The sequence below is a fragment of the Odocoileus virginianus genome, chromosome 13 (assembly GCF_023699985.2).
Source record: "Odocoileus virginianus isolate 20LAN1187 ecotype Illinois chromosome 13, Ovbor_1.2, whole genome shotgun sequence".
Taxonomy (NCBI): Eukaryota; Metazoa; Chordata; class Mammalia; order Artiodactyla; family Cervidae; genus Odocoileus; species Odocoileus virginianus.
In genome coordinates, this window is record NC_069686.1 from 46,703,832 (window position 1) to 46,728,249 (window position 24,418).

Genomic DNA, 24,418 nt, shown 5'->3' on the forward strand with positions numbered 1-24,418 from the left:
TTTTAACATGAATGCCTTTGTAACTGAAGTGAATGTGGCGATGTAAGCTTATTCAAAAAAGCACATGTATCTCTCTGAATTTTATACTTGAAAATCTATACCACATAATTTAGCAACTAATGAATAGCATGTTAGTGAAAAAAAGGATATTTTCTTCCAGTAGATTTTAGAGTCCCCCTTTTTGTGTATCTCCTTCTTTATAGGACTAGACACATAATAAATATGCAAGAAGTAATTGTGTGCGTGATCAATCATGTCCAACACTTTACAGTCCTTTGGACTACAGCCTACCAGGCTCCTCTGTCCATGGGATTTTTCAGGCAAGAATACTGGAGTGGGTTGCCATTTCCTACTCCAGGGGATCTTCCCCACCCATTGACTGAACCCACATCTCCTGTGTCTCCTAGTCCCAATAAGTAATTCCCTTTATTATAATCACTTCCTATTAGGGTATTTCCAGAAAAGTTAACATTTTTTAATTCTGCTTAAATATTAGTCAAGTGTGTTTATGATTATACACTTTCCACTTCATTTAAATATTTTTAAAGACAATTTTAATTACTTAAACCACATTTCAGTGGAGAATATCTTATTAGGTGAACCTTTGTTTTTCTCACTAATTTTTTTAGTTGGCAGTTTTATTCTTACATTACAGTATTATAATATTGTGTGCACATATAATATATAGTATTTTATGTAATAAATGTATTATATGTGGAGAACAAACATGAAATTCTGAATGTAGCAAATGTGTTTTTAAAGATCAGAGAATAATCTTCATTTATTTCAACAAATTTCCTAATACCTTGTCATTTTAGTTTAATTTCAAAATACTCTGTTATTTCCTAAAGATCAAATGTTTTTCTCTCTCTTAAGTTCCTTTCTAGTTCTAGTACTGATTTCCATCAGTTCCCTTTGCAAAACCTGACCATAAAGAATCAAGTCTTTTTTTGTTGTTGTTGTTATGATCCTCATCATCAGAAATAGCCTTGCTTTATTTTCCTGCTTCATTAATTGCCCATTGGGGGGAAAAAATCACCTCTATTTATATCTTTACTTCCTTCCAAATTTCTCTCTGTCCTTTCACATTAAGTTATCAAAATTTAATATTTTCTAGTATTTAAATTTTCTAATAGCCCCACCACTTTTCCACCTAAAAGTGAAAGTCACTCAGTTGTGTCCAACTCTTTGTGACCCCATGGACTATACATGGGATTTTCCAGGTAAGATTACTGGAGTGGATAGCTTTTCCTCTTCTCTACTGGATCTTTTCACCCAGAGATCAAACCAGGCTCTCCTGCATTTCAGGTAGATTTTTTACCAACTGAGCTATCAGGGAAGCCCTTTCTACCTATAAGGTTATCAAATGTTTGCATTATCATCCTACCAGGAATAGTAGGACTCAAAGATACAGTAAGTGGTTTAAATAGCTGAACTTATGCCAAGGGATGAGGAATAAACAAACTAGAGTCACATTTCTTTCTTCAATAAAGATATATATATATATATATATATATATATATACATATACATATATGTGTGTGTGTGTGTGTATATATATATATATATATGAATGTAGATTGTAGCCTCTTGGAGTTCAAAATCCATTCCTATAATAGCTAATATTTCTAGTATTATCCTTATGGGAAAATGGGATGGTAATTTATCCCACAGAGGATCAACATTGTTAAGCATAATTGTCTGCAGCCTTGTGAAGAGCAATGCAATAATAATAATATTGCCAACATATATTATGTCCTTGTGCTAGACACTGTTTTAAACACTTTACCCATGTTAACTCATATGATTATCCAAAATGTCTTGCTAATTTAATACTATTATTATTATCATATTACAGAAGAGGGAACGAAAATACAGAAAAGATACATAAATTGTCCATGGTAGAGTCATAGGGCCTATAAAGTGATAGTATAGGAATTCAAAGCCATTATCTGAATCCAGGGTTTGTGCTCTTAATTATTACTCTATATGCTTTTCCAATATTCTAGGCCTTATAAAATAAATTAAAAATTAAGTATATTAAAATTAAAGCATAAATATACAGACACTGACTTCAATGTATTAATGTGGTAGAAATTCATGTTGGTTTATTCCACAAATAATTTTACTTTCTTGTTCTATGCTTGAAATTGCTCATTGTGGGGGATACAACTGAGAACAAGCCAGTCATACTCACTGCCTTCGTTCTAGTGCGGTGATAGGCAAAAAGAACACAAATAGCAAACAGTATTCCAGTAGATTATGAAAGAAAGAAAGGGCAAAGAAAAAGAAATCTACAAGCATGTAGATGGAATTTAATTCCATGGGAATAGGTCAGAAGACAGAGAGTAGAAAAGAAAGACATGAAGAGTGTAGATAATATCTACATTTAGAGGTTGGTTGGAGGGGTTGCTAGCAAAGGATACTGGAAAGGAGATGCCAGTGAGATACGAGAAAAGTGGGAGGGAACGTGCCCCTCTCTCCCCACCCCCCAAAAAAAACACACAAAACAATGTTTGAAAAGATATCAAGAGGAAAGAGGATAGTGAGAAGCTGCTAAGTATCTTGGTAAGATGAAGAACATGTGCATGGGATTTAACAACAGAGAAATTGTATGCTATATTGAAAAGAGTAATTTCAGTGGAACTCTTAAAATAGAAGCCTCATGATGCAATAAAATGGAAGCCTTTATGTTGTAGGAGAGGGCAGAGAAAACAAAATGACCAATATTCTTGAGATGAGAAGGAGAGAGAGAAGACAGCATAAGCCAGAGCACAAGTGTTGGATTTCCTCCCTGTAGGGAGACAGACACTTCTCCCAATGGGAGGAGACAAGATACAGTGGAGAGAGATTTGTAGCTTTGGTGGGAAGCTAAGGGATATGTTTCTGATGAATGTTAATGTTAAAAACTGCTCTGGAAATGTTGCAGATAATTTAATTGATTCCAAAGGTTTTGTGTTTTATTTTCTATCCAACTTTATGTTTTTGTCAAAGAATAGACAGTATACTTAAAATATTAACAATGGAGGGACTCATAAGTAAAAAAACATATGTATAAAACAAGAGGATTATTATGACATTGACCCCTTAAATTTATTCATTTGATAATAAAATTATTTATACTCATAAATAGTTAATGTCATCATGCAATCTACAATTATAATGCTTAACATTTCTGAAAGATTAGTCTCTTAATTTGTTAATCTTATTACTTTTTCTTGGATTCCTAATAACAACAGCTCTAAAATCTAAAGGTAAATTTAAATTATTCTATAAAGAATTTCATCCTCTAATTAATATTGAAAAGATATTCCTTCAAAAAGACATGCTGCTTTGTATCTTTGCTTAGTTGTTCTATAATCCTCGCCCCCCCACCAAAAAAAGACTACTTCAACTTTTTTGAAGGGGACAAGCTGTTATATATGAAATGCTTTTAAAAGGAAAATATAATAATATATTTTAAAGCATTAATCATTAATTAATTCATAAATTATCCTCTGAAGAGTATTAGTTATGAGACATTTTAAACCAATAACACCTGGAAAACACCTTAAACCAAGGAAATACATATCTAATAATGGACTTTGAAAAACTTGAAAGTATACCTGGGTCTTAGTTAAGGTAAGACCTTCCTAATTTCTCTGATATTATATGAAGAAATTATTGTCTATGCTAAATGTTTGTAAGTGAATTGTTTAGGAGCTGAGATTGTTTAACAGTGCATGAACTCAATGAGGAAAATGACTGATCTTATTCAGACATCTGAGAGTGAGCAGATATACCTCTTACTCAAGAAAGTTCTGGTCTATGATTTTGGCCCAGTGACTTACCTCATTTTCTCACAAAAGAAATGAGGATGAGTTCCAGGTTATTTTGCAATTTGTTGTTGTTCAGTCATTAATTTGAGTCTGACTCTTTGCCACCTGATGAACTATAGCATGCCAGGCTTCCCTGTTCTTCACTATCTTCCAGAGTATATTCAAACTCATGTCCATCAAGTCGGTGAGGCCATAAAACTGTCTCATCCTCTGTCACCCTCTTCTCCTCCTGCCCTCAATCTTTCCCAGCACCAGGGTCTTTTCCAATGAGCTGGCTCTTCGCATCAAGTGGCCAAAGTATTGGAGATTCTTCAGCTTCGGCATCAGTCCTTCAAATGAATATTCAGTGTTGATTTCTTTTAGGATTGACTGGTTTGATCCCCTTGCTGTCCAAGGGACTCTCCAGAGTCTTCTCCAGTACCACAGTTCAAAAACGTCAATACTTTGGAGTCCAGCCTTCTTAATGGTCCAACTCTTGAATGTGTACATGCCTACTAGAGAAACCATGGATTGAACTATATGGACCTTTGTAGGCAAAGTGATGTCTCTGCTTTCTAATATGCTGTCTAGGTTTTTCATAACTTTTCTTCCAAGGAGCAAGTGTGTTTCAGTTTCATCACTGCAGTCACCATCCATAGTGATTATAGAGCCCAAGAAAATAAAATCTACCACTGTTTCTATTTTTCCCCGTCTATTTGCCATAAAGTGATGGGACTGGCTACTGTAATCTTAGTTTTTTAAATGTTGAGTTTTAAGTCAGCTTTTTCACTCTCCTCTTTCACATTCATCAAGAGGCTCTCTAGTTCTTCTTTGATTTCTGCCATTAGTGTAGTATCATCTGCTATCTGAGGTTGTTGATATTTCTCCCAGTAATCTTGAGTCCATCTTGTGATTCATCCAGTCTGTAACTTTACAATTACATTTCTCAAAGAAAGGCCATACAAATCAAATCTCCTAACTTTGCCATGGAGGAGGAAGAATGGTATAACTGAGGACTTTAGAAACCATGGGGTTCACGCCCTTCCCTGGGAGCCCTTGGCATACCAACGTTAGCTTCATTTAGATTGGGTCAGTGCTTATCACCAATTACTCCTGAAGAGTTTATTTATTTACTCCTGAACCCACACCAGGTCCTAGCCCAGGCCAAGACCCTTTGTTTCTGTTGGAGAGATCCTTTTTTTGTTCAGATTTGCATAGTCAATCACAGGACTAATGCTGAGACTAGAACAGCAGTTTATTCAATGGTCAGGAATGGAGAACTGGGAAATTTGCAAATCAACTTCTCTATTCAATTTGTGCTGAGATACCATGTATATAAGGGAATCTAGGTAAAAGAGAGGGAATTAGAAAAAGAAGGAGGAATGTTCATGACATCTAAGAACAGGGGTATGGTTTGTATCAGTACATGGAACTGAGCAAGACTCCTTTTCAGTCCCTGTTTGATCTTTTCCTGTTGTCATGGCAAATGTCATGATGCTGGTGGATGTCATTAGCATGCTAATGTGTTACAGTGAGCATATAATGAGGCTCAAGGTCTGCTAGAAGTCAAATCTTCTGCCATTTAGGGGTTAACTGGTTATAATCAGTCCTTTTTTTTCTCTTCTCATTTCCCTCTGAAACTTAGGTAAGAACAATTGGTTTCCATTTGAGGGAGGGGCAAGGGGTATATTTCTGGAGCAACAGCCTTGGTGACAGAATGATACAACTATAATTACCCATATGTTCAATTTTTTAATCTTGTATATTGATATTTCTTGGCTTACATTAGTGGTGACACAAGATAGAGGCATTTGTTGAGACCTGTCTGAATCAATACTATTTTCAGCTGAGTCTGGAATTCAGGCTGAAATTCAGACTTTGAATGTTTTTTAATCAGAAAGAAATAAATAAATAAATAGTTAGATTAAGGGAAAAAATACACTTTTGCTTAAAAGCTTCAAGTTGTTTCAATTTGCTTCCAAATCCCTTTGGGCAAATTGTTTCTTTGTTCTGGGAACACCAAGTAAATAGGCCTATTCTGTTATGCAATGTAAAGCTAAGACTCTCTTTTAAATGTGAAAATATTTGAGATACTCTGGTTCCAAGAAATTAACCTTTGAGCTGATGGTAAAATGTCTTTGTTAAAGGTAGATTAAAAAAAAAAAAAGTCTTCCCAAGAGTTTGCTATATTTTGGTGGAGGGAGGTATTTTATTAAGGTGGTAAAGAGAACTAAAGGGAGGCTTGTATAGATTTATTCCTGTTTGAAATCATTGGAATGTGTTGGATATCCTCTTGCTAGATTGGTGAGGACCTGAAGTTAACAGATCCACATTCATGAAAGGTAGCTTTATTGCAATACTTTGGACAAAGAAAAGAGTCAAATTCAGATTGTCAGGTGATGTAATTTTACAGACATGTTTGTTGCAGGAAGGGGGCTCTTGTCTAACAGTTGGAAATGACTTGTCCAAAGAGACACACATGCTGACAAAGTAAAAGACTTTATGAAGAAGTGGTGCCTGGATAGAGAGCAGGCAGGTAAGGGGACCCAGGAGGACTGCTCTGCCATGTGGCTCACAGTCTTGGGTTTTATGGTAATGAGGTAAGCTTCCAGTTATCTCTGGCCCATCATCTTGCTTGTGCCCATATTTGGTCTGACTCAGTCCTTCCTGGTAGCCTGTGTATTTCTCAGCCAAGGTAGATTCCAGCATGAAGTTTTCTGGGAGGTTGAAAAGTGAAAGTATTAGCCACTCAACTGTGTCCAACTCTTTTAAGACCCCATGGACTGTAGCCCACCAGAATCCTCTGTCCATGGAATTCTCCAGGCAAGAATACTGGAGTGGGTAGTCATTCCCTTCTCCAGGGGATCTTCCCAACTGAGGGATCAAACCTGGGTCTCTTGTATTGCAGGCAGATTCTTTACTACCTGAGCCACCAGATCTGGAGAGTTGGCAGAACATATTATGGACTGGCATCTTCTCCCTCCTTTTGACCCCTACTGAATTCTTCTGGCTGGTGGTAGCTTGTTAGTTCAGAGTACTTTATCAGAACCTCTTGATGTAAGATAACTCATTCAAGCAGTCATTGTGTCTGGCCAGGGCAAGTGTTTTTGGTCAGTGGTTCTCTGAACATGTTCACTCACTGGAACTCACATCATTAGCGGCTACACAGATTGACATCTTCTTTTCATTATGTGTCTAGCTACTGCACATAATAGAGCTATTGATTTTGGTTTGTTTATTTATTGCCTGCCATCTTACTGGACTCTTAATAATCCTCAGCAGATTCTGTTTTTCAGGTGTTTAATTACAAAAAAAAAAAAATTTTTTTCCAGTAGAAGTATTTGTTTAAATTTTTAGACTATAGTGTTGTTTAAATTTTTAGACTATAATGTAGATATTTAATTTGCTTAGTTTTTAGTAAATTTGGCTGGTAAAAAAAATTGAGCATTTTACAGTTAAAGAAGTTAAGGACATAAAAGTTTAGGTCATAATCTATAGGTAAAAGCTATTTCTGCAGTTTAGGTTGATCAGGGTTAACACTCCACATATTTGGCAGCCTGTACTGAGCCAATCTGAATGGATATTGGTTTGTTCAGGTCATGCATTGGCTGATACCCTTTATTGGTACATGTCAGTCCTGGTGCATACTTTGTTAATGGCCTTAAATAACCTGAGGAGATTTTTTAAAAACCTATATCTAAAGGATATTTTAGGCAATATTTTATTTTTTTAATAATTAATATAATTTAATTTATACAAATTAACATGAAATAAAAACTGAAAATGACTGTCTCCAAATGTAGAGGGGTTGCAAATCTAATTTATAATCAGCAGTGTGCATGGAGCTCTATGGCAATCCATTCATCAGTTCACTAGTTGGAAAAGGAAAAATAATCCATGTAGTTAATCATTTGTATCCATCAACTGGTTGACATTGGGCTCTTTCTGCCTTTGGCTATTATGAACAAAGCTGCAGTGAACATTTGTGTGTATGTAGATATATGTTTTCATTTCTCTTGGATAGACCTAGCAGTGGAATTGCTAAGTCATGTGATAACTATATGTTTAAAATTTTGGAAACTGCCAAACTGTTTTCCAAAGCAGCTCTGCTGTATTGCGTTTTCATGTGCAATGCATGAGGGTTCCGACTTCTTTATCAAAAGTTATCTTTTTTGATATAATCGTCATAGTGGATCTAAGTATAGTTTTGATTTGTATTTCTCTGATGGTTAATAGTGTTGAGGATTTTTCTGTCCTTATCAGTCATTTGTATATCTTCACTGGAGAAATATCTATTCAAATTATTTCCTCATTTTTTCCCACTGAGTTGTTAACTTATTGTTGAATTCTGAGAATTCTTCATAATACTGGACATAAGTCCACTATCACATAAATAATTTTCTAGTATTTTCTCCCATTTTGGGGGTTCAGTTAGGTTCAGTTGAGTCACTCAGTTGTGTCTGACTCTTTGCAACCCCAGAGACTGCAGCACGCCAGGCCTCCCTGTCCATCACCAATTCCCAGAGCTTGCTCAAACTCATGTCCATTGAGTTGGTGATGCCAAATAACCATCTCATCCCCTCTTGTCCTCTTCTCCTGCCTTCAATCTTTCCCAGCATCAGGGTCTCTTCCGGTGAGTCAGTTCTTTGCATCATGTGGCCAACGTATTGGAGTTTCAGCTTCAACATCATTCCTTCCAAAGAATATTCAGGACTGATTTCCTTTAGGATTGACTGCATTGATCTCCTTGCAGTCCAAGATATTCTCTCAGGAGTCTTCTCCAACACCACAGTTCAAAAGTATTGGTTCTTCAGCACTCAGCTTTCTTTACAGTCCAACTCTCACATCCATGCATGACTACTGGAAAAACCATAGCTTTGACTAGATGGACTTTTGTTGGCAAGGTAATGTCTGCTTTTTAATATGCTGTCTAGGTTGGTCATAAATTTTCTTCCAAGGAGTAAGGGTCTTTTAATTTCATGGCTGCAGTCACCATCTGCAGTGATTTTGAGCCCAAGAAAATAAAGTCTGTCACTCTTTCCATTGTTTCCGCATCTATTTCCCATGAAGTAATGGGATCGGATGCCATGATCTTAGTTTTCCGAATGTTGAGTTTTAAACCAACTTTTTCACTCTCCTCTTTCACTTTCATCAAGCGGCTTCTCTATGCCTCTTCACTTTCTTCCATAAGGGTGGTGTCATCTGCATATCTGAGGTTATTGAAATTTTTCCTGGCAATCTTGATTCCAGATTGAGCTTCATCCAGCCTGTCATCTCTCATGTATTCTACATATAATTAAATAAGCACGGTGACAGTATATAGCCTTGATGTACTCATTTCCCAATTTGGAACCAGTCTGTTCCATTCTAACTATTCTTTTCTAACTAGAATAGAATGGTTCCCATTCTAACTATTGCTTCTTGACCTGCATACAGATTTTTCAGGAGGCAGGTATTCCCAGCTCGTTAAGAATTTTCCAGCTTGTTGTGATCCACACAATAAAAGGCTTTGGCGTAGGCAATAAAACAGAAGTAGACGTTTTGGGGGTTGGCTTCTTACTTCTTGAAGGTGTCTTTGGAAGTACCCATGGTTTTAAATTTGGTGAAGTCCAACTCATGGATATTTCTTTTGTCATTTGTACATTTGGTATCATGTCTGAGAAGGCTTTGCCTAACCCATGTTTATGCAGATGTACTCTTCTATTTTATTCTAAGAATTCTTTAGTTTACTTTCTCTATTTAGTTCTAAGATAACACATTTTGAATTAGTGTGTTATGGTTTGAGGACACTACTTTTCTACATGTGGATATATAATCATTGTAAACCATTTGTTGATACTATTTTTTTTTTCCTCATTGAATTCATCTGGTATCTTTTTCAAAAATCGGTTAACCAGAATTAAGGTTTTATTTCTAGGCTATTGATTCTATTTCCTTGATTTATATGCCTACACTATCTTGATTATTGTAACTTTGTAGCAAATTTAAATTCAGAAATTTGACTCCTCTAGCTTTGCTTTTCTTTTTCAAGATTCTTTTGGCTATTTTAGGCCCCTTGGATGTTCACATGCACTTTAGGATCAGTTTGTTGATTTCTGGGAAACAGCCATCTGGGATTTTCATAGGAAATAACACTGAGTCTGTAGATCCATTTGGACACTCTTGCCATCTTATCAACATTTAGTCTTCCAATCATTAACATGAGTTGCTTTTCCATCTTTTTTATTTTAATTTCTTTCAATGATGTTTTGTAGTTTTTCATGTGCAAGTTTTAAGATTATAAACTTTTGCTAAAATAATTTCTAAATTTATCTGCCTGTGATAATTTCTATTATTTAAATGTTATCATGAATGAAATTGCCTTCTGAATTTTAGTTTTTGATTATTTTATTGCTATTATATAGAAAATGCAACTGATATTTTAGGTTGTACCCTGCAACCTGGTTCAATGTTTTCTTATAATTCTAATAGTTTTTAGTGAATTTCTCAAGATTTTGTATATGTAAGAATATATCATCTGAAAATTGAGATGGCTTTACTTGTTTCCAATCTGGATGATCTCCCTCTCTTTCTTGTTATGTTTTCTTTTTTTTTAATTAAAATAATTTTCCTAATTACCCTGAGAGTTTTCAAGACAATGCTGAATAGAGGGGCAAGAATAAACCATCTTGTTTTGCTCCTAGTAATAGAGAAAATTTTCATTGTATTCATGGCTAAGAAAGGTATAAGCCTTGTTTTATTCTGTTTTGTTTTTTCAATGGATTGATTTTTTTTATCAGTTTGAAGAAATAACCGTAGTCTGCTGAATATTTTAATGATGAAACTGTTTTGGATTTTTTCAAATAAACCTGCAATTCAGCCATATCAAATAAATGACTCATTATAATAAGGGAAACAATACATCTGAAGAGCTGTACGTTGTCTCACTCCTGTCCAAAAAGACAAAGAAAGGTAGTTATAAGAGGATTTTTAGGAATGTATAGAGTTTATGCAAAATTTAAGTAGTGCCTTGTTAGGCTTAAAGTAAAACACATGTGTACTGTGTTTAGAGTTCAATATCAGATCTGAATTGTGAACTGGACCCGGAATCCTGTTTCTCTGGAAACTACATAGTTAAGACGGATGTGAAATGTTGTGTCCAGAAGTTTTTTATCTGAAATTCTGTCCCTAGGTTGGAAATCAAGCCTGCTTTTCTGTATCTATAGATGCTCCAGACAAGACTGAGAAGTTTCATACTACGAAGTCATTTCCACCAACAAACTTTCTGATTTTCTTTGGCTTTAGAAAATAAGTCAGTGAAAAAGAGAATGCTATTCTTTCAACAAGGGAGGCCTTTAAAGTACGTCCTTGGGATAAATATTTTTCCTGTTACTTTGCAACAGGATTTATCTGTAACCGTTATTCCAGCCAGATGACTGGCAATGTTTTGTCCACATGGCTCCCTCCTGAGACATACATCACTGCCTTTCCCATTTAGACTCTATCCTGTCTTCACAATACAATACAGGAGAGAGGAGCTCTTGTCTCTTCTTTAATGGTGATGAGATGGAGATGTGTTTTCTATGAAGTCCTTGACCAGCTGCCAAAATAGCACTGTAATTGTTATTTTCTTAATTATGCCTATTCTGTATCTTTGGGTCTCAACTCTGTATTCTACATCCTTAAACTAACTCTGTATTGATTTACTCTGTTCAATGTTTCAGGAATGGTTGATTGAATAAACAGACATTTTGCTTTAGGTTTCAAACTACATAATTATCTGCCAACGAATGACACAAAGTATTTATTTTACCAATTCAACTGATTCAGGAACTTTAGCATTCCTATGCACACACATATACAACACATTCATGTATCACATGATACCCACATTGTATTCATTTCAGTTCAGTTCAGCCCTCAGCCACATCTAACGTTTGCAACCCCATGGACTGCAGCATGCCAGGTTTTCCTGTCCATCACCAACTCCCGGACCTTACTCAAACTTGTGTCCATTGAGTCAGTGATGCCATTCATCTATCTCATCTTCTGTCATCCTCTTCTCCTCCTGCCTTCAATCATCTTTCCCAGCATTAGGGTCTTTTCCAATGAGTCAGTTCTTTGCATTGGGTGGCCAAAAGATTGGAGTTTCAGCTTCAGCATCAGTCCTTCCAATGAATATTCAGGACTGATTTCCTTTAGGATGGACTGGTTGGATCTTCTTCCTGTCCAAGTTACTCCCAAGAGTCTTCTCTAACACCACAGTTCAAAATCATCAATTCTTCTGTGCTCAGTTTTCTTTTTAGTCCAACTCTCACATCCATACCTGACTACTGGAAAACCCATAGCCTTGACTAGATGGACCTTTGTTGGCAAAGTAATGTCTCTGCTTTTTAATATTCTTCTAGCTTGGTCATAACTTTTCTTCCAAGAAGCAAGTGTCTTTTAATTTCATGGCTGCTATCAGCAACTGCAGTTATTTTGGAGCCCAAGAAAATAGTCTGTCACTCTTTCCATGGTTTCCCCATCTATTTGCCATCAAGTGATGGGACCAGATGCCATGATCTTAGTTTTCTGAATGTTGAGCTTTAAGCCAACTCTTTCACTCTCATCTTTCACTTTCATCAAGAAGCTCTTTAGTTCTTCTTCACTTTCTGCCATAAGTGTTCATCATCTGCATATCTAAGGTTATTGATATTTCTCCCGGGAATCTTGATTCCAACTTGTGCTTCATCTAGCACAGCATTTCTCATGATGTACTCTGCATATAAGTTAAATAAGCAGGGTGACAATATACAGCCTTGACGTACTCCTTTCCCTATGTGGAACCAGTCTGCTGTTCCATGTCCAATTCTAACTGTTGCTTCCTGACCTGCATACAGATTTCTCAGGAGGCAGGTCAGGTGGTCTGGTATTCCCATCTCTTTAAGAATTTTCCAGGTTTTTATGATCCACATAGTCAAAGGTTTTGGCATAGTCAATAAAGCAGAAGTAGATGTTTTTCTGAAACTCTCTTGCTTTTTTGATGACTCAGCAGATGTTGGCAATTTGATCTCTGGTTCCTCTGCCTTTTCTAAATCCAGCTTGCACATCTGGAAGTTCACAGTTCACGTACTGTTGAAGCCTGGCTTGGAGAATTTTGAGCATTACTTTGCTAGCATGTGAGATGAGTGCAATTGTGCAGTAGTTTGAGCATTGCCTTTTTTTGTGACTAGAATGAAACCTGACCTTTTCCAGTCCTGTGTCCAGTGCTGAGTTTTCCAAATTTGCTGACATGTTGAGTGCAGCACTTTCACAACATCTCTGAGGCTTTGAAATAGCTCAACTGGAATTCCATCACCTCCACTAGCTTTGTTCGTAGTGATGCTTCCTAAGGCCCACTTGACTTCACATTCTATGATGTCTGGCTCTAGGTGAGTGATCACACCATTGTAATTATCTGGGTTGTGATGATCTTTTTTGTATAGTTCTTCTGTGTATTCTTGCCACATCTTCTGAATATCTTCTGCTTCTGTTAGGTCCATACCATTTCTGTCCTTTACTGTGCCCATCTTTGCATGAAATTTTCCCTTGGTATTTAATTTTCTTGAAGAGATCTATAGTCTTTCCCATTCTATTGTTTCCCCCTATTTCTTTACATTGATCACTGAGGAATACTTTCTTATCTCTCCTTGCTGTTTTTTGAAACTCAGCATCCAAAAGTGTATATCTTTCCTTTCCTCTTTAGCCTTTTGCTTTTCTTCTTTTCACAGCTATTTGTAAGGCATTCTTAGAGAACAATTTTGCCTTTTTGCATTTCTTTTTTTTGGGATGACCTTGATCATTGCCTTCATACAATGTCACGAACCTCCTTCCATAGTTCTTTAGGCACTCTGTCTATCAGATCTAATCCCTTGAATCTATTTGTCACTTCCACTGTAAAACCGTAAGGATTTGATTTAGTTCATACCTGACTGGTCTAGTTGTCTTCCCAATAGATGTTCTTGTCTTTTATGTTATCTCAAGTAAAATATTTTCATGATTTTCAATTTAATATTCTCATAGATAAAATGTATATTTAAATATATGTATAAAAATATACATACACACACATGCACACGCACACACGCACACATAGGGCTTTACCACTGAGTGGTAAAGAATTAGCCTGCAACGTAGGAGACTTGCAGGAGATGTGGGTTTGATCCCTGGGTTGAGAAGATGCCCTGAGGAAGGAAATGGAGACCTACTCCAGTATTCTTGCCTAGAAATCCCTATGGACAGAGAAACCAGGTAGGCTACAGTCCATGGGCTTGCAAAGAGTCAGACATGACCGAGGAACAAACAACAACAATACATTTTCAGATGTTTCCTCTTATAGGTTATTGTAAAATATTGAATATTGTTCCCTGTACTCTACAGTAGGTCTTTGTAGGTTTTCTAATTTATATATAGTGGTGTGTGGTTTATGTCTTTATTTGACTACTTACTAACGACAAATATAATTTTTGTAGGGAGTTAAATATCTTTCTAAGTAATAAATATTTTAAAGTGTGGCACCCGATATGATTAAGTGTACTGTCAGGTTGTCATATATTGCAGACAATAAAACAAAAGATATTTTACCTGGACAGTGAGATATATTTCACACTCTAGTAACCCTGGAACTATATCAGCCATAGAAAAGAACATCTGCTTCATCTCAATGCTAATGCCAAGTGGTTTCCTCCTAATTTGGCAAGAAAAAGTGTCCATGAAGAAGATCTGTCAAAGTCAGTACAATGGGAAGATAGAGAATGAGGATGGATTAATGATTCTGATTTGCTTGGATTTTTTTTTCAGAGCTATGCCATTTCTCATTCTATTTGCAGGTGATAAAAGAGTGGAATTGTTGCCTGTAATACTAATAGAGTTAGCTTTATTTCTGAAGTGATATGAAACTACTAAAAATACAGTGGGATAGATGGTTTATTAATTAATAATCAAAATACTGTTAAACATTATCAACCTCCCACCTACTCACCTCAAATAGGAATACATATCATTCATAAAAGCAAAGCTTAACAGATGTTATTATGATTGTGTTTTACAATTTTTCTTCCATCATCTCTGACCTAGGTTTCCATACTAATCATCCACATTAATTTCTTATAAGTGGTTTTGTTGACTGTGTGATAGGTTATTCATGGTAAATTACTGCTGATACAATTCACCCAGAGTCAGACAAGTTGAAACTAATGAATCATTTGTTTGGTTCCAGCTTGAGGTACACTGAGGATAAGCGATAGCTGCTATAAATCCATCTCTAAATAGTGCTGCTGACAGATACAGGCTTATGGAAGCACACGCATCTGTGATAAAAATCTTGCTTCAATACTTTTAGTTCTGTGAACATAGGTTTCTGTTTTCTTCTTAGGGGAAGAATAACAATAAAACTAACATAACAGGGTAGATTTAAACATAAAGGGATATATGCAAAACAATTATACAATTCCTCACTGGAAGACAGTGCCTCATAAGTGGCAGATATTAATTCTATTATTAGTGGATTTTCTGTTTCATGTAGGAAAAGAATCAAAGAACAGAATTTTAATAGCATTATGAAATCTAGTTCGAAAGGCTTTAATATTATTTTTCTCCACCCTCTAAATCCTTATGACTATCAGAGTAAACATTTACCCATCTCAAATCTAAATACAGCCCTTATCATCCATGTATTTTCAGAAAAGCCGTATAATTCTTTTCAAATTCCTTAAGAGAAAAGCTATAAAAAAGCTCTGCCTGTCACAATGCTAATTTCTTAGCATGACTACCAAAGTTAAATGTATATATATTCTCTCTTAAATGTGCTAAGAATACTAACTCTGAGAAAAATAACAATGAAAAACTTAGTAATTTGGTTATACTTAAGGGTATATTCAAACACTTCTATGAAAAGTGAAACAACCACCCTACATTATCCTGTGATTAGGAAAATAATTTTAAAAAATAACTACTCTTGTTTCTCATATTGTCACATTTAAGTATTAGACTATGTGTGCTATCATTTATCTTTTTCTGCCTATATAAAAGCATGCTTTAGCTGGCAATTAATTTCATTTGTTTTTTTACATCACATTAGTTGAATAGAATTTAAAAAATTGCATTAACTTACTAAAACATTCTCTACCACTGCTTGATAATCACAAGTATAAAGTTGGATTTTGTTTTTTTGATACTTCATTGTAGTTTTTGATGTTGTTTTTCCTTGATGTCTCCAAATATATTATCAAGAGAAAACTCATTATTATTGCATTTAGATAGTATTTCTGACATATGATTTTTAAAAGCATCATAAATTTTTGCAAAAAATTGATTATTAAGAGATGAAAATAAAAGAGAGCCACCAGTTTCCTAAACAAAATACAATTACTTAACTAAAGGTTTTTTGGGGTTTTTTTTTTTGATGAGGCTATTCAATCTTTAACATCATGTTTTTGTATAAACTTCTCCATGAGCAGTTCATAACTTAGATTTACTGTGTGTAATCAGCTGGCATTGTAGGCATCATGATTATTATATTTTTATTTTGGAGCATTTGTGAAGAAATGACTGATAAGATAACACTGATATAGTTTATATTTGCTTCCCAGGTGGTGCGAGTGGTAAAGAACCCGCCTGCCATTGCAGGGGACATAAGAGATGTAGATTCAATCCCTGGGTCAGGAAAATCCACTAGAGGAGGGCACAGAAATCCGCGCCAGTATTCTTGCCCGGAGGATCCCATGGACAGAGGAGCCTGGTGGGCTATAGTCCATGGGTTCGCAAAGGGTCAGACACGGCTGAAGCCATTTAGCACACACACACACACACACAGTGTATATTGTAAATGCTGTTTTCTGTTCAGAAGCCAAAATTTTTACAGATAAAAGTGTAACTTTATTCTTTTTATTCTCCCCCATCAGATGTGGGTTCTGTTGAGGGCCTTGCCTATCACAGAGCCTGGGACACCCTGTACTGGACCAGCTCGACTGCCTCCTCCATCACCAGGCACAGCGTGGACCAGACTCGGCCAGGAGCCTTTGACAGGGAAGCGGTCATTGCTATGTCAGAAGATGACCATCCTCATGTGCTAGCCCTAGATGAATGCCAAAAGTAAGAGATTTCTATTTCTTCAGCCTTATGCTTAGCTTTAAAAATAAATGTTTCCTCTGAAGTTCTTTTTTCACAATTCATAAAATTTTTTTTGAGAGCATTGGAAATGTGAGTGATTGAAACCTGGACTCTTTAAATGCCAGGCGTCACTTCCATGAGAAGTTCAGTAAGAGCAAAATTAAAGGATGAAAGGGAAAATAGAGACAATGCTGTGATGGAATAAGTGTATGAAAAAGACATTAATGCATCACTGATTGAAATAATAAATTTGAAAAAAAAATCTATTAAAAAGCATTAAAACCTAAAAGGTATTTCTATAATTCAATTAAGTAATTTTAACAACTGGAGATCACTCCAATTGAAATCAGAGGAAATAAAAATAGACCTTTGTGTGCAGCTTTATTTTCAACATTAGATACCTCACAATAGTCAAGTGGTTCACATTGGTATGATACTTTGTGCAAGCATTTATAATACTTATGAAGAATTCATAGCAAGAAAAATTGCTCAGGCTATAATATAAAATGTATAAAAAATAAAAATGATTTGAAAAAAAAGTTATGTTTTAGATGATGATATTAAGAAAAAATTATATGAAAACTGAAGAACAGAGATTAGGTTAAGCAGAAGGCAAATATGTTTATAGAGTTGCACTCTTTTACAATATGATAGGAATATTTGTAACTACTAGAAAATCTATTTATTCTTAAATGAAACAAGGGCACAGACATCAATCTGGTTTCACTGAGCAGAAGTAGAAAACTTGTTTCAGGTGTGTTGAATAAAAATGGAAGAATAAAAAACAATGACTAATAAACACTGGCCCTGATCACCTAAGAGCTGAAAAGACTATATGAATTACTATCTTATAGAACTAGAGATGAGAATTGATTTACTTAATTAAACATACTTAACTTGAAAATTAAAACTCTAAAGGTGAGAGATGCAGGTGAAGACGAGGTTGCCTGCTTACACAGGTTTGGTTACTTAGCTGAGATGGACACAGGCCTTCAGATGTGTAGGCAGAGCTGGTTCTGCTCATACCACTGTCATATCACTACACAGTTGGTTGTTGAGTCAGCTACATTGATCCTAAGAGTCCACCAGAAGAATCTTAGGGCAATGATAATTACCCTAAAGTTTATCAAGGAATCTATAAGACAATTTTCAAACAAACATGAGGGAGATCACTGATGATATTATATATGATTAACTTTAAGTGATAAGTGCTTTACCCTATAATTATTTCTTACATAGGCTAAAATTATACTTTCCTCTTACATTAAAGTGAAAATTATAATTAAACACAAAAATATATTTTAAATGGAAAATTAAATGTAATTAATGTTTAAAGTATTAAAATATTTTATCATTAAGCATATTAATGGCATCTATGAATCAGTTTTATATGTCTTTTGATTAACAGAAATCTTAAAATCAAATCAATTTCTAGATGAAGGACTCCTTGAGTTCAAAACTTGTCTCAATAACTATAGTACTCAAGCTCTCTGGCCCCTTTTTTCTCATATTTGAAATGAAAGGTGAAATTAAAGGAGTAATAATTCCTTGGAAATTCTATAATTCTAAAGCTCACAATCTAGAAAATTATTGAAAGTGAATTGTTTGTGTGTTTAATATCTCATATTTGCATAACTTTTAAAATAATTTTTTTAATTTTAAAAGTCACAGGATACTGTTAAAACTATTCCATGTATAAGAAAGTGGAATGTCATTTTTTTTTACAAGTTTGCTGATTCATAGCACAAACTATTTTGACATTTAAGAGTCACACAGCTGAGCAAATGAACAGCAACAACAGCAACAATACTTAGAACACTTTAATGTTCCATAGAATCAATTAAAATGCTTTGAAGTATTTTAATAAAGAGCATAGATGACCCAGTTTTCCTTAATTTGTGGCAGTTATTTTTTAGGTTAGAAAGAAGAAGTTCAGTTCAGTTCAGTTGCTCAGTTGTGTCCAGCTATTTGTGACCCCATGGACTGCAGCACATTAGGCCTCCCTATCCATCACCAACTCCTGGAGGTTACTCAAACACATGCCCATTGAGTCGGTGATGCCATCCAACCATCTCATCCTCTGTTGTCCCCTCCTCCACCTGCCTTCAATCTTTCCTAGCATCAGGGTCTTTTCCGATGAGTCAGTGCTTTGCATCAGATGACCAAAGTATTGGAGTTTCAGCATCAGAACCAGTCCTTCCCGTGAATATTCAGGACTGGTTTCCTTTAGGATGGAATGGTTGGATCACCTTGCATTCCAAGGGACTCTCAAAGGTCTTCTCCAACAACACAGTTCAAAAGCATCAATTCTTAGGCACTCAGCTTTCTTTATAGTCTAACTCTCACATCCACACATGACTACTGGAAAAACCATAGCCTTGACTAGATGGACCTTTGTTGACAAAGTAATGTCTCTGCTTTTTAATATGCTATCTAGGTTGGTCATAGCTTTTCTTCCAAGAAGTAAGGGTCTTTTAATTTCATGGCTGCGGTCACCATCTGCAATGATTTTGGAGCCCCCTAAAATAAAGTCTGTCACTGTCTCCACTTTTTCCCCACTGATTTTCCATGAAGTGATGGTACAAGATGCCATGATCTTAGTTTTCTGAACTAAGGAATCAGCAAACTAAAATGGACTGGAATGGTGAATTTAACTCAGATGCCCATTCTATCTACTACTGGGGGCAAGAATCCCTTACAAGAAATAGAGTAGCCATCATAGTCAACAGAAACATCTGAAATGCAGTACTTGGATGCAATCTCAAAAACGACAGAAGAATCTCTGTTTGTTTCCAAGGTAAACCATTCAATATCACAGTAATCCAAGTCTATGACCTGATGACTAATGCTGAAGAAGCTGAAGTTGAACAGTTCTATGAAGACCTACAAGACCTTCTAGAACTAACACTCAAAAAGATGCCCTTTTCATTATAGGGGACTGGAATGCAAAAGTAGAAAGTCAAGTATTACCTGGAGTAACAGGCAAATTTGGCCTTGGTGTAAAGAATGAAGCAGGACAGAGGCTAATAGAGTTTTTCCAAGAAAACACACTGGTCATAGCAAACACCATCTTCCAACAACACAAGAGAAGACTGTAAACATGACCGTCACCAGATGGTCTATACTGAAATCAGATTGATTATATTCTTTGCAGCCAAAGATGCAGAAGCTCTATACAGTCAGCAAAAACAAGACTGGGAGTTGCTTATTCAGGCTCTAAGTTTCCAAACAAGTCAAAAGCACTAATCTTCAGAATCAGCCTAAAATCTCACATCCCATGACTACTGAAAAAATAGTTGATAATGATTTGTTGACAAATAATGTCAATATGCTATTAGAGTCATAGACCAGAGTGGCCTTATAATTTATGGCTGGTCATCCATGGCATTGTTACAGGAGTCTCCCCACGCCATGGGATCAAGACATCCAATTAGGAATAAGAAATCGCAAACAAAAGGACAATGGTTGATTACTCAGATGCCTTTATCTAACTGAAGAATCCTAAAGAAATAGAGTAGCAAAAGTCAAAGAGAACAGCAAAATATACATTGATGCAATTCAAAAACGACAGAAGAATGTAAAGTTCTCCAAGGTAACTCATTCAAAAAAATAAAATAAACTAAGGAAAACTAATGAACAATGCTGAGAAGACCAAAGACCTTCAAGAAATTTAAAACCAAAAACCCTTTTCATTAAGACTGTGGCTCAAATCATGATTGCTTTATTGACAAATTCAGACTTAAATTGAGGAAAGTAGTGAAAAGCACTAGACCATTCAGAATGGATGGTCAATCCCAAAGAATGCTCGAAGTACCACACATTGGCACTCATCTCACACGCTAGTAAAGTAATGCTCAAAATTCTCCAAGTCAGGCTTCAACAGTATGTGAACCATGAACTTCCAGATGTTCAAGCTGGATTTAGAAAAGGCAGAGGAACCAGAGATCAAATTGCCAACATCAGTTGAATCATTGAAAAAGCAAGAGTGTTCCAGAAAAACATCTACTTCTGTTTTATTAACTATGCCAAAGCCTTTGACTGTTTGGATCATAAAAAACTGTGGAAAATTCTTAAAGAGATGGCAATACTAGACCACCTGACCTGCCTCCTGAGAAATCGGAATGCAAGTCAGGAAGCAACAGTTAGAACTGGACATGGAACAACAGACTGGTTCCAAATAGGAAAAGGAGTACATCAAGCCTGTATATTGTCATCCTGCTTATTTAAGTTATATGTATAGTACATCATGAGAAATGCTAGGCTGAATGAAGCACAATCTGGAGTCAAGATTAGCGGGAAAAATATCAATAACCTCAGATATGCAGATGATGAACACTTATGGCAAAAAGCAAAGAAGAACTAAAAAGCCTCTTGATGAAAGTGAAAGAGGAGAGTGGAAAAGTTGGCTTAAAACTCAACATTCAAAAAAATAAAAATAAAAAAAAAAACTCAACATTCAGAAAACTAAGAAAGAAGAAAATTTTTTCATTTTGTAAAGTTGTGTATTGTCCAATAATAAGTTTTGGCATAATACTCAAAAACTACATATTGAATAATTAGTTTGGCTATTACCTTGTCTTTACATGACTATACATAGGGATGATATTTGCTATCTTGTTATAAATATGAAATATTTTCAAATAGCTTTTCTTTGTAAATATTTATTAAGCATCCTTTCTAAAAATGTAAATTGGCCTGCCTATACATTTCTGTCTTTCCCATTTTCCTTTCTTCCTCCCTCCTTTTCTTCCTGGCTTTTCCCGCACCCTCCCTTCCTTCCTTCCTCTCTTCCTTCCTTCTTTCTTCTCTCTTTCCTCTCTTCCTTACACCTTCCTTTCTTGCCTTCCTTCAGTTCAAAAACTGATCTTCAAATAAGCTCTTAGGGATAGTCTTAAAGGGGGAGAAAGAAGGGCTGGTTAAATAAAAATAGGCCTTGGAAACTAGAACCCTACAGCCTCTCTACTCTTCCAGTAACCTTTAAGTGCTAACAGAATCCTTGGTCTTCCTCAGAGAATAGTTTGACAAACACTGATTTAAAATATTCTATTAAGATTGTAAGTAACAGATCTTACCTTTAGGGATTTGAGAGTAACCCCTGTAAGTCTAGTAGCAGCATTATAATTTAAAGAAAAATCACACTGACAGAGGAGGGGGAAAAAAGACATTAAAGAGATACAGGAGTTTAGTAATTGTATCTTTCTAAAACATATGCAGAGAGGAATGCAGAATTTAAAAAAAAAACAAAAAACAACCTAGGCTACCCTGGTTGTTCAATGGTAAAGAATCTCCCTGATAATGCAGGAGACACAGGTTCGATCCCTGGTCTGGGATTTCTGTAAAGCAACCAAGCCTGCGTGCCACGACTGCTGAGCCTGTGCTCTAGAGTCTGAGCCGCAGCTATTGAGCCCACGTGCTGAACTGCTGAGGCCCAGGCGCTCTAAAGCCAGTGTTCATAAGCGGACAAGCCGCCAAAGTAAGAAGCCTGTGCAATGCAGCTAGAGAGCAGCCCCCACTCACCACAGCTAGAGAAAAAGGCGGTGCAGCAATGAAGACCCAGCGCAGCCAATCAATAAATATTTAAAAGAAAAAGAAAATCTAGAAAGAGAGAGAGGTTTTTATTTTTACCAACCAAAGAAGAGAAATATTGTTAGGTTAGGTTAAGAATGATATCCAAAATTACAACACAGGATTTCCTAAAACATGATAATTATAAATCAGAGTATATTTGCAGTTCATAGGAAATTTAAGATAACTATTTTTCTTTGATTCAAATAAATCTTTACTGTGTATCAAACAGATTCAATTTAATTAAATTGCTATTTGAGAGATAATTATTTTCCAGAAATAGTTTCCAGGTCATTTAAGAAACTGGAAAATATGCAAATATGATATACATATCTCTCCTTATTACTAGACTTCCTCAAGGGTCAGAGACTGTGAGACAATTTTGCTTTATTTTAAATAGTTTGACATTGCCATGTTTCTCCTAATATTGTTACTATTGGTAAAAATTTTAACCTATTATCACAATTTTCATTTTAATTAGTTTAATGTTTTGGACCAACTGGAATGAACAGCATCCAAGTATCATGAGATCAACTCTTACTGGGAAGAATGCTCAAGTGGTGGTCAGTACAGACATACTCACTCCAAATGGACTCACCATTGATCACCGTGCAGAGAAGCTGTATTTCTCAGATGGCAGCCTAGGAAAAATTGAAAGATGTGAATATGATGGATCCCAGAGACATGTAAGTTAACTGAAAATTTCCTGATTATAGATTTGAAAAATGATACATTTGAAATATATGTGCTTTATACTTGCTAAAGTATGCATGTTAAGAGGTTTTAAAATGGCTAATTATTTGAACCAACCAAACTGGACAATCTATTCAGGGAAAAGCAAAACTGCTGATAATATTTTGAAAATTTTAAGTGCATTCACTACCACAGAGACAGTCCAACTCGTAAAATTTCTTCTGGAGAAATAGTAACTGGTTTTCTTATAGTTATTAATTGAACTGGTATTATTAGAGTGATTTGCATAAACTTCATTGTTATTTATAATTTTTAAATTGTGAAATGAAATTGGTTAGTTGCCCTAGGATAAAAGAACATTGCAAAATAATGAAATTATCCTCTGTGTTTGGGCCCTCAAACCAACCTCAGAAGCTTTGAAGAGAGAAGAATGGAATTTTGTTCAGAGTCAGGCTCATTCTCAGTCACTTTTTCCTGAAATCCAAGTAAATATTAATAGGAGAAACTTTATGCAGCCACTGGAGAACATTTACAGAAGATACTTAGAGCATGTAGGATGGTAAAAATCCAGTGCCCTCGCCTTATATTATGAAGACAGTAGCCCTTGGTAACTGAAAAAATGAGTTCAGAAGGGTAAGATCTGGGTGGTTGTGCCTGGAGGAATCTAGCACAGCACCCCTGCACCATGCACCAATGCATCTTGAATGACAAAATGATCCTGAGGCTCTTTGCTTTTCCAGTGAGCTTCTTGAAGGGCCAAATAGTAAATATTTGAAGCTTTATGGACCATATTGTCTCTTATCACAACTACAGTGCCTTATAGTGAATATGGAAATGAATAGTTGGGACAGTATTTCAATAAAACTTTATTTATAAAAACAGGCAACCAAACAACAGGCCATATATACTAACACCTAATCTGTACCATTAAATATGCTGTTTAATTCAATTGAATATATATCTGTACATATATATCTATATATTATATAATACATATAGATCTATACCACGTACATATGTAGTAAATATATGTGCATTATATTATATAGACAAATATAGATGCTTATCTGAGGACAACTAACTAAATTTATGTGTATGTACATACAACAAACATATATTGCCTATGAGTATATAAACAGATGTGTGTGTATGTGCATGTATAGGTGTGTAAGTCTCTTGAAGGAAGAAGTGCATTGATTTAAGTTCTAGCGCAGAGACTTCATTCCAATAGCAGAGATATAGGACAGCTGAAT

At 35.6% G+C, this 24,418-nt stretch overlaps 1 protein-coding gene across 1 annotated transcript in view; it reads left to right on the top strand.

The window, feature by feature from the left end:
• The window catches only part of LRP1B (LDL receptor related protein 1B), a 2,064,747-nt gene that overhangs the window by 1,655,325 nt on the left and 385,004 nt on the right, over positions 1-24,418 (top strand). Inside the window, 2 exon segments of the mRNA XM_070476260.1 lie at positions 16,700-16,889; positions 22,954-23,158. Coding sequence (XP_070332361.1) covers positions 16,700-16,889; positions 22,954-23,158 — 395 coding nt within the window.